Below are 12,664 nucleotides of genomic sequence, written 5' to 3'. Positions count from 1 at the left end.
GATTATAATTTTATACAGAGTTACGCCTAAGAACAATATCATCGTAGAACAATTAAAAAAAGTGTAAAAGTCTTGATTTCTTGTATAAGTTCTGCATTTTTATTTTACCCCGAAAGTCCTTCAGATATATCGATATGATAATTTTATTGATGTGCCTGATTTGTGACAAATTAAATCCGTCGCCAGTACTCCAACTTATATAAATCCAATGTTCTTATGTGATATCTTTTCGCCCAGATTGTTGTTCATCGGAACTGCATTCATTCATATCATCTCCACATTTGGGCAACAAATAGTTCGGATCATTCCAGGGTTGGGCATCCGTTGAGCCCCAAATTAGATAAATTATATTACCCACGAAATATATCAAAGCACAAATGATAAACAGAATTTGCCACTGTCTATCATCGGACTAAAATAGATAAGTAAATGTTAGGTTAGATTTTAACAGCCCTGAAAATGTAGATAACATTTTACTTACATCATCGTGTACGACGGCAGCCATTACCAGAGGATTTAACATAGGCATTATACTACCAGCCGCATTTAGAATGCTCATCAAAATATCGGTGTGATTTGGTGACAGGTCGATGACATTTAAACCGCTGCCAATCATATTACCCGCATTAACGCCCACAATGACAATCATCAAAATTCCGGCAATAATCTGTTGATGGGGCTTTAGAAAACCAATGCCTATCAGACATATGGCTGGTATCCAAAATGCAATGGAGTTAAAAGTTTTTCTCACAGCATTCAGCGATAATATTTTATAATTTATCAAAAGATCCGCCAGTATCAAATATACATAGGACATTACCCACAGGAGGATATAGGGCAAGGCCGAGTAGAGCGTATTATTTTTCATATCCATACCAAACACACCATTCATGTATTCAGGCAAGGCTGCTTGAACTGCGGTGAAGGACCAGGCCTCCGAACATCGTGCCACAATTAAAGCCCAAAAGGCTGGTGATAATATAATAGCTTTCCAGGGTATGGGTATTGATTTTTTGCTACCCTCCACAGTTTCTTTTTTCGATATTTGAATATAAGTTTTTTCTTCGAGCGATATATACTTTGAAGTATTTGGTGAGCTGGCACCAAATATTATCCATAAGAGACACCAAATAAGTCCAATACCACAGAATATATAGGAAATTCCTGGCCAACCAAGTGCTGATATGGCTATAAGGCCACTAAGTAACATGGCCATCAGTGTGCCACATTCATTACCCGAAAATGCCAATGCACCCAGACGATTCCTTTCCTCCACCGGGCACCAATTGGCTAAAAGTGCATAGGCGCCAGATAAATCCAAGCCCTGGAACACACCTTGTACTACTCGCACAGCACAAAATATTTGCCAATCGCCAAATTTCAAGGTGATGGGTAATATCAGCCCCACCAAAGATGAACCAAATATTGCCGTAAACAAAGTGACTTTTTCACCAAAACGCTTACAATAATAGCCTGCAAACAGTTGTGTAAAGAGATAACCCCAAAAGAAACTGGACAATATGTAGGATTTTTCCGATTCGTTCCAATTATATTGCTGAAAATAAAAGTCAATACTAATATATAACAAGTAAACAAAGGCTATAGTCGTGCGGGGCCGATACCCTACAACACAACAATATGTGAGAAGCCCCCCTCATGTCCAAATCCATTTTGGAAGAATTCGCTTTTGAAATTATGTCACGGAACACTGCCCAGATATTACCCTTAGCATTTTGACCAGGTACATTTTCCCAATATTTGTGCACTCCGTTGTGCTGTTAGTTTTTGTGGTCCATTTTAGGGCTAAATATAATCCAATGGTCATCCAAAATGCCAGAATTCTTCCCTGTGCTTAACTATCTTCTCAGGCGTGTCGATTGGCTTCAATTGTGTGATCAGGATTTTTTTCTTCTTTTTGTTCATTTGAACCCCTAAATATTTTGGGATCATCTCCAAAAGCAATTTGGCTATATTTGTCAACGAAATCAGCATAAACAAGTAAGCAAAGGCTACAGTCGAGCGGGGCCGACCGTTGAATACCCTACAACACTATAATAAACGATACAGTTTATATAGGCGAGATACTCGAAAGAATTCCACAAGATATTGTGACAAATAATAAAAGAAAACCATCAGGTTTCGTTCTCTAATTTTCGAATAATAGCAACTTTAACTAATTTGCTCATTTCCAATTTATTGGTAGATGTTGCACGTAAATGGTCTTCCTAGATTTGTAACCAATATTTCCCAAAGACCTATAATCTCTAAGAAGTGGCAAAAGATTAACATTTATTATTGGTTTTTCACTGAAACGCATCTATATAAGATACAGACATTTGACTATATTCTTCAACAATATCAGCGTTAACGAAATAGTCAGAAGTGCGTCTTTCCTATATTTGTGAATTCTCCAAAAAGTCTCTGGAATGGACATTTTCGTATTTAGTCTACAAAAGTTGACAAACTATTCCACACATTGAATATTTTTGGATGGCCATCCGAAACTGCTTGGCTTTTGCAATGTAACCCCCATTCAAATGTGCGTGAGGATCGGGCGATAATTACGACCTGCTGACAATTTGGCAGTTTTTTGGTCCATTTCAACCCCTATATATATAGCGATCATCTCCAAAAAGAGTAGGCATCTATTCTGACCCTCATCTTATCCCCATGCAAAATTTCGTAAGGATCGGCCCATAAATGCGATCTGTATATGATATCCTGATATCCTAACTACTTAGTTTTGTTAGCTGTAAAAATATTACCAAATGTTTGATTCAAAATGAAAATATGCCAAAAATATGACAAAATTGAAAAAATATGAGAAAATTTTACAAAATCAATATTTTCATCTTTAGAGAGATATTTTTATGCGATTTTTTTAGACGTTTTTTCTTTCCTGCCAAGAGGCCATTCTGAATTAATGAGAACTGTCGAAATCAGTTCAGCCGTTCTCGACATATAAGAGATCTTTCAAGCATATCTTCTTTGATAGACATATATATCGCACATATTTTGCTATATATCCGATTTGTTGGATGTTAACATCAATGTAAAGATCAGAAGTAACCTTGTCATGGCTTTGTGATTTCGCCGGGATTTAAAATATTCGCGGTTTAATGAAAAATTTTGAATTTTTTCAACTCAAAAAATATGGTATATTTTACCCGCTAAATATTATCCGATGACCACCCAAATTGGTAGGCTTCTTCCCCGCCCTAAACTCTAGCTACATGCGAAATTCCGCGTCGATTGGTCTATAATTGCGACCTGTATAGCTACTGCAAAATCCGATATTTTTCAGTTTTTGGTCTATTTCGACCCCTAAATATTATGCGATCATCTCCAAAAGAAATAGGGTTCTATTCTGACCCTAGCCCCACCTCCATTCTAAATTTCGTGAAAATCGGGCCATAATTGCGACCTGTAGAGTGATTACAAATTAACATGGACAGACGGACGGACCGACATATATAGCTAGATCGACTCAACTCGGCGAGATAGGAAGATCCATATGTACTTTCCTATGTGGGAAATCAATATTTCGAGGTGTTACATAATTTTTGGCCCAATCAAACTTATAATACCCCCAACACATAGTGTTGTAGGGTATAAAAAGCCAGAAGTTCGCCTATTGTGTATTTCGGATATCGCCTGTAAGTAATGTCAGTATTTTTTCAAACAAAAGTAGTGGTCCAATCTACCGGCTGTCTTAAATTCTAACTTCATGCAAGATCTCGTGTCCTTTGGTTTCTATTTGTAACCTTTTTAACGGCTACAAAATCAGGAACATTTTGAGTTGCTGGTCCATTTCAACCCCTAAATATATTGCGGACATCTTTGAAAACAATAGGCTTAGCCCTTCTGAGCCTAACCCTACCTTTGTCAAAAATTTCGTGAGGATCGAACGATAATTGCAATCTGTGTATAAATAATAACTCCAACCTGTGTTGTAAAGTGCAAAAATATTTACAAAATATACACTTCAATATTATAAGTCAAATTGGAAAAATCGCATGCGATCATCTCCAAAAGAAATAGGGTTCTATTCTGACATTAACCCCATCTACATTTTAAATTTCGTGAAGATCGGGCCATAATTGCGACTTGTACAGTGATTACAAATTAACATGGACAGACGGACAGACGGACGGACATACATGGCTAGATCGACTCATCTCGGCGAGATAGGAAGATCCATATATACTTTCCTATGTGGGAAATCAATATTTCGTGGTGTTACATAATTTTCGGCCCATTCAAACTTATAATACCCCCAGCACAAAGTGTTGTAAAGTATAATAATATGTTGTTTCAAAATTAAAACTCACCGGAAAATTAGGATTGGTTGTCGATGAGTTTGTCATTGCCACCAAAGATATACTGGCGCTGTATCTGGTCATATAATTTATTGCAGCAAAACCAAACAACAGCAATGTCTGGACATGTCTTTGGCCAATAACCGGACCTAAATTGGCAAAATTAATAGGCAGTGTCAATTGATTCAGAACTCCATCTATTGAAATTAAAAAGGTCAGTACCTTTGCTGATATCACTTTCCATTGGAGATTCTCACTTCAGATATTCCGTCGACAGTAGACGCCGTGATCGTTGGCAAATGATTGAACCTCAGCCAACAACTGCAACCGCAATTGCACTGCCCAAGCGTTATCTAGTTAAAAAAGAAACAAACTTATAGCATAAAAAACATGCGATAACCACTTCACATTAAGTTGTCATCAGAAAAAATCAAAAGATATTAAATGATATTACATGAAAAGTTTTTGTTCCACGTTTGTGTATTTTTAAAGCGCTTAACAATTTTAAATAAACGATAAGTAGTGAGTAGCACCATTCAACCAATGTGGACAAGCATACATACATAAGTATAAAATCGCGAACAACGAATTTTGTCCAGAAAGTGATGCCAAGGTTCTTTCCAAATTAAAATCAGTTAAAAAGTGTCTATCGGTTTTGCCGACAGATGTATACCCTCAGCCAATGAAGTATTACTTAAAAATATTGTGAATTCTGTTATGATTATTCAAATATATAACCCCTTATGGAGTACATTCCGAAGGAATGGGCCAATATTGGCCATTTCGTATCGGATCTAAGTAAATATGATATAAATATTGCGACGTGGGGTTGTACTATACTATAAAACCAGTAAAGAAAGTCTTAAAGTCGGGCGGGGCCGACTTTATGATACCCTACACCACTTTGCTAATTTAGTAGAGCTCCACATAACAATTCAAAATTTTTATGGGAGAATTCAAACTTACACGCTATGATTATTATTATTATTATTATTATTATTATTATTATTATTATAATTATTATTATTATTATTATTATTATTATTATTATTATTATTATTATTATTATTATTATTATTATTATTATTATTATTATTATTATCATTATTATTATTATTTTTATTATTATTATTATTATTATTATTATTATTATTATTATTATTATTATTATTATTATTATTATTATTATTATCATTATTATTATTATTTTTATTGTTGTTATTATTATTATTATTATTATTATTATTATTATTATTATTATTATTATTATTATTATTATTATTAATATTATCATTATTATTATTATTATTATTATTATTATTATTATTATTATTATTATTATTATTATTATTATTATTATTATTATTATTATTATTATTATTATTATCCATCCCATTTGGACAAATATTAGACGTTTGGTGCACAATCAAAGGTAAATCGGACGAAGTTATATCTGGGAGCTATATCCAAATTTGAACCGATCTCGATAAAATTTAGCAAATGTATTTCTGAGCTGTATTTGCTATATTTCCATAAATATTGTTGTTACAGAGTGCATATTACGGATGTGGGTAACAAATATAACAAATCGGATGGACAATATATATGGGAGCTATAGCTTAATCTGAACCGATCTTCACCAAATTTGACATACTAGCTTCTAGACTCAATTCGGTCGTAAGTGTCAAGTTCCATCCCATTTGGACAAATATTAGACGTTTGGTCCACAATCAAAGGTAAATCGGACGAAGTTATATATGGGAGCTAAATCCAAATTTGCACCGATCTCGATAAAATTTAGCAAATGTATTTCTGAGCTGTATTTGCTATATTTCCATAAATATTGTTGTTACAGAGTGCATATTACACAGCGGAGGACAAAAATAACAAGTCGGATGAACAATATATATGGGAGCTATAGCAGTATCTGAACCGATTTCGATCAAATTTGGCATACTTATTTTCAGACCTAATTTTGTTGTATGTGCAAAATTCCATACTATTCGGACTGATATTACACGTTTGGTGCACAAGATATATATAGAAGCTTTATCTAAATTTCTACCGATTATCTCCAATTTCAATAGGGTTCGTCCTTGGGTCAAACAAATGATCTGTGCAAAATTTCATCTGGATAGGGCGATAAATGCGATCTGTACTTTGTTTACAAAAATACATGGACAGACGGACAGACAGACGGACGGACATGCATAAATCGACTCAGAATGTGATTCTATGCATATCGTCAAAAGGAACTATCTTGTTTCCTTTTGCCTGTTACAAACAAATGCACAAAGACATAATACCCTGACCACTTTGTGGTGTAGGGTATAAAAATTGGTATGGGCAATATTACAGGAAAATCGAACCATAATATCCAATTTATGGGAAATAATAAATCCCATATTCATCTCAGGTTTCTGGCAAAGAGAGATATATTTATATATAGCAAGTTTTAAATAATTGTTTCGCAATTTATGACAGATAAATGTATAGAATTTTTTGTGCCTTTGTGGCACAAGATAGCAACAGATCTTGTGTTAGCAAAAATGCTTGTATGTGTGAAATTTGAAGAGAGTGGGATGCTTATTTCGCCTTCTTTGAGTGTTATATTTGTCAAAATTTTGAACCCTATGTTGGGCAGGTAGCAAAAGAAATGGTCCGATCTCTACCATCCTTATAACAGATCTTGTGTTGATGTAAATAGTGAGATGTACCATGTCTGGAATGGAATCGGATGTTGATATCGCTTCTTATGAACATAATGGATATTCAAAATTTTTAGCGTTTGAGGGGGAGGTATCAGATGGAGTTGAGCGATATATTCCTTCTTATTGCCAGATCTTGATTTCATAAAAATAGTAGGATATGTGAAATTTGATGACAATCGGACTGCTATATAATATTTTATGAGAGTTGTATATATTCAAAATTTTGACCATTTGTGGGGGAGGAACTTGATTGAGTGGACCGATATTGTCCATTTTCACACCTGACCTAGCACTGACGCAAAAACTACGAGTTGCAAAGTTGGAGCAAAATCGGAATATCCTTTCTCTTTCTCTGCAAAAAAAATATATTTTTTGAAAATTTCGACCTTTTGTGGGGGAGGTACTAGAAGGAGTGGATCGATATTCCCATCTCCGAACTCGATCTAAGTTTGACAAAAAAATTGCGATGTACCCAGTTTGGACCAATTCAGATTCTCCTTTCGAGGGTTATCTTGCGCACCAGCCAGACAGACAGACGGACGGATATTGCTAGATCGATTCCAAATGTTCTGAAACGGATTTGTTCCAAAGAGACCTAGGGTATAAAACCGTTTTTTCGACTAGGCATGTTTTGACTGTAGCAAATTGTATATACCCTCTGTAGCCATATGGCTGAGGGTATAATTAAAGACGTTAGCACTTAACGTCAACGCCAAGTTTGTTTCATGTGAGTTACTGCTTAAGGTAGGCGATTGCTATAGCCGACTGGAATATTTGCGTGGCATAGTGTGTAAAGTCTATAACAGCATAGATGTACAAAACTGTCCAAAAATGTACTTTAGTGCGCGTATTCTATTTTCTCGCTTTTCGTTAGCGATTTTAATACCCTACACCATAAGGTGGTCAGGGTATTATGTCTTTGTGCATTTCTTATAGTTCATTTTGATGATCTGCATAGAATCACATTCTGAGTCGATTTATGCATGTCCGTCCGTCTGTCCATGTATTTTTTTAAACAAATAAATCATCTCTCGTTACCGTGATACTGGTAGCGTAGCCCGACGTCAAGGAAGTGGACGGAAGAAACCAGCAAAATCAGCAGAAATGGTTCGAAAAGTAAAGAAGCGACTTGATCGAACCCCGCGTCGCAATGACCGAAAAACGGCTTGTGAGCTGAACAAATGAGCTCGGGGTAAAGCCATTGAAATTCCAAAAAGTGCAAGAACTTCCACCGCTACAGAAAGAAAATAGTCTGAAAAGAGCTAAAGAGTTGCTTCGCTTGGCTGAAAGTGGTGAACGGTCGAATTTGGTTTTGTCCATGAGAAAACATTCGTTGTCCAGCAGTTTGTAAACAAACAAAATGATCGTGCCAAAGAGGTCAGCTGAAAATGGGCACCGGTGTATCGGTTGGCCAGCAGAGCTCAAGAGCCGGCCATAGTGATGGTGTGGGCCGCCATAACAGCCCATGGTCGCTCTCCGCTCGTATTAATCGACCGTGGCATCAGAATAAATGCCAAATATTTTCGCGAAAATATTCTTGGCACTCAAGCATTTTGGCCGTAGACCTTGGACATTTCAACAGGACAGCACTATCGCAATCAGTACGCGCCACCCAAAAATTTTTACAAAATGAAGTTCTTCGCTTCATTTCTAGCTCACAATGGCCACCAAAATCTCCGGATACCAATCCGTTGCACTATTGTGTCTGGAGTATTTTGGAAATCAAGGTTGGCACTAAAAAATATCAAAGTGTGACGGTTTCATTCATCGTTTGAAGGCCATAATTCGTGCCAAAGGTGACCAATTTGAACAAATCTAAACTAATTCTAAACTTTGATGCTGTTTCCGACATTTTTTGCTTTCATTCAATTAAAAAAATAATAATAAAAATTATAACGTTTGACCTTGTTGCAGTTTTCTTATTTCACCCTATATTGTTCTTTCGATTGAAATACATTTGCTAAATTTTGTCGAACTCTGCTGAGATTTGGATATAGCTCCCATATCAAACTTCGTCCGATTTGCACTTAGTGTGCACCAAACGTGTAATATTAGCCCAAATAGAATGGAATTTTGCACTTACCACTAAATTGAGCATTGAAACAAGTACGTTAAATTTAGTGAACATCGGTTCAGATATAGGTATAGCTCCCATATATATTGTACATTCGATTTATTATATTTATTCTGCACAGCCGTAATATGGACTCCGTTACAACAAAATTCAGGGAAATATATCAAATACAGCTCGGAAATATATTTGCCAAATTTTTTGGAGATCGGCTCAGATTTGGATGTAGCTCCTATATATATGTCTTTATCCGATTTCAAGTTAAATGTGCACCAAATGAGTAATACAAGCCCGAATTGAAAAGATACAAATACTCCGGCAAATTAATTCCTTTGGACTTTAAATTTTAATTATAATCCTAGCAGGTATGATTTAATTCTCACAAAATCCCCATAAAAACTTTTATTGGTTATCTGAAGACTTTCTTTTCTGGTTGGTTATGAATTCTCATTTACGCTCATACACTCACTCTCAATTTTGTTATGCCCATCCAGAGATGTCAATTGTATTTGTTTGAAACGAATAAAAAAGAATAAGGGAACAAGGCCAATATATAACATTGAACAAGTGAAAACGAAGCAAAGTTCCACCAGGCCGGAGTTTTAATAGCATCCACCATTTTGAAGGAACTTGAAAATTTTCAAAAAAATTAAAAAATCTGTGGAAAACTAACGATGAAAGGAAATCCGTTATATGGGGGCTATACGAGGACGTGGTCTTGCATATACCGATTTTTGTCATAGGCTGAAATACACATTACAAACTTTAGATTCGACATTTGAAACAATTCCGGTAAAAAAAAGTCGCTACATTAATCCAAATGGGCGAATATCGGGGGAACAGTTCAATGGGGGCCATACGATATCGTGGACCTATATAGACAATTCTCTTCCAGAGGGTAAAGTACTCAGAAGTAACCCCTTGTGTAGATTTTCAGATAATTCCATTGAAAAATGTGGCTAAAATCATCAAAATATCGAATATCGGGAGTTACAGTTATATCGGGGAATATACGATATCGTTGTCCTTATATGTGGTGCCATTAAATGTGGACTATATGAAGACGTGGACCTACATAGACAATTTTCTGTCAGGGGTTGTAGTACCCATTACAAACTTTGAATACGGAATTATAAACAATTCCGGTAAGAAATGTCGCCGAATTCATCCAAATAACGAATATCGGGGAATGCCGTAGTTAAATTTTTGTTTCAAAATAGTTAGATTTATTGCATTATTGTTGTTTTTATAAAAAATATGTTTATTCATTAGTGGAGAGAGATTTATTTTAAATAACTGTTGGGGAAAATATCCCCACGCAAAAACCATAGCAACTGACCAAGGTTGGTGGCTATTTCCGAGACCATCTTGTTTCCGAACCTTTTATACCCTCCACCTTGGAAAGGAGGGTATATTAACTTTGTCATTCCGTTTGTAACATCCTTAAATATTCGTCGTAGACCCCATAATGTATATATATTCATAATCAGCATAAAATTCTAAGTCGATTTAAAGATGTCCGTCTGTCTGTCTATTGAAATCACGATACAGCCCACATTATTTGACGTGGACGCGACGCCAACATTTTGCACATCAATTTGTATTGTGTCTTGGATGGTTGGTATTGAAAATGAGATATATCGGTCCACGTTCTGGTATAGTCCCCATATAACGGTATCTCCCGATATTCGGTATTTTGATGATTTATGCCACATTTTTTCACTGATTTGTTTGAAAATTGGTATTTGTAGGTCATAACGGGTCCCTGTACGTGTGGCAAAACATGGCATGTATAGGTCCACGTTTTGGTATAGCTCCAAATAAAGGTACCTCCCGATATTCGGTATTTTGATTATTTTTGCCAGATTTTTTCACGGATTTGTCTAAAAATTGGTATTTGTTGGTCATAATGGGTTCCAGCTTCGGTGGCGATACATTGTATGTATAGGTCCACGTTTTGGTATAGTCCCCATATAACGGTACCTCGCAACATTCGGTATTTTGCCACATTTTTTCACGGATTTGTCGGAAAATTGGTATTTGTAGGTCATAATGGGTTCTAGCTCCTTTGGCGAAACATTGCATGTGTAGGTCTACGATTTGGTATAATCCCCATATAACGGAAACCTCCCAATATTCGGCATTTTAATGGTTCTTGTCATATTTCTTCTAATGTTTCTTTTACCCTAAGGTGGAGGGTATTAAAAGTTTGGCCCGGCCGAACTTAATGTTTTTTACTTGTTCTATAATAATAAATAAACGCTTTTATTATATGAATAAAGCCTTACGATATTGCATTTCTATACCCTAAAACACTATGTGTTAGGGGGTATTATAAGTTTGATTGGGCCATAAATTATGTAACACCTCGAAATTTTAGTTCCCACCCAGGAAAGTATATATGGATCTTCCTATCTCGCCGAGCTGAGTAGATCTAGCTATGTCTGTCCGTCCGTCCGTCAGTCCATGTTAATTTGTAGTCATTTTACATGTTGCAATTATGGCCCGAAATTTAGAATGGAGGTGGGGCTAGGGCCAGAATAGTAGCATATTTCTTTTGAAGATGATCTCATAATGATCAAAAATTGAAAAAAATTTCTGATTTTGCAGTTGCTTTACAGATTGCAATTATAGACTAATCGCATGTGGCTAGAGCTTAGGCCTGGGTAGAAGCCTTCCAATTTTGATGGCCATCGGGTAATATATGGTGGGTGGAAAAAAACATATCATTTGTGTTAAATAAAAGTCAAATTTGCTACTAAAATGCGAATCCCGGCGAAATCGCAAATATACGAACAGATCAATTGTGACCATTACGTAGATGCCGATAGTAAATATATCGGATATATATAGCGAAATATATACAATGTATATCTGCAATGGAAGGGGGTGTTAGCTAGAATGCTTATATCTCAAGATTGGCTGGACCGATATTGACAAATTTGGCCTCTTGGCATAAGAAAATAAAATTTAAAAAAAGTCGTATAAAAAGATGCCAATAATGACGTAAACATAGATTTTGTGGTATTTTGTGACATTTTTTTTATATTTTCATATTTTTTATCTCATGCGATTTTTTGAATTTGACTGTATATATTTTGACTGTGTATATTTTGTAATAATTTTTTATTTGGACACAAGGGCGCTTCTAATATATTGTAGTGTTGTAGGGTATCACATGATCGGTCCCACACGGCTATAGCCTTTGCTTACTTGTTTTATACTGAAATTGTGTTTTTTTAAGTGCATTTACTGGTTACTATTATTTGTAAATATAAACCATACTTATTTTTCGGTTATGGTTTTTATAAACGATTACAAGTAGTCATATCTGTGAGCAAATCGACTGATACTTTCGAATTTTTTTTTTTTTAGAAATTTTTCCATGCTTATTGCCAAGGGTGCAATATGTCGAACTCAAGGACAGTTTTGTTTGTTTGTTTTACAAATCAGCAAATTTTTAACGAAAGTGATCGATTCATTCAATGTTTTCTGTAATAAGCATTTTTTTGTTACACTTTTATCGCAAGTTTTATGTTAAAAGTCCTCAGCTTGAGTGTCTT

General features: G+C 35.4%; 1 protein-coding gene across 1 annotated transcript; it reads right to left on the bottom strand.

Moving 5' to 3' along the window:
- Window positions 1–214: 214 nt before the first annotated feature.
- Window positions 215–4,675, bottom strand: LOC131801423 (putative inorganic phosphate cotransporter). Its single transcript, XM_059120187.1, has 4 exons — window positions 4,542–4,675; window positions 4,332–4,468; window positions 482–1,555; window positions 215–412 (listed from the first exon to the last, which is right to left on the bottom strand). The coding sequence occupies exons 1-4, from the start codon at window positions 4,561–4,563 to the stop codon at window positions 215–217; spliced, it is 1,431 nt and encodes a 476-aa protein (XP_058976170.1). The 5' UTR covers window positions 4,564–4,675.
- Window positions 4,676–12,664: the final 7,989 nt, after the last annotated feature.

Source organism: Musca domestica, unplaced genomic scaffold, assembly GCF_030504385.1.
Source record: "Musca domestica strain aabys unplaced genomic scaffold, Musca_domestica.polishedcontigs.V.1.1 16, whole genome shotgun sequence".
Classification (NCBI taxonomy): Eukaryota; Metazoa; Arthropoda; class Insecta; order Diptera; family Muscidae; genus Musca; species Musca domestica.
This window is presented reverse-complemented; position numbering and strand designations above follow the sequence as displayed.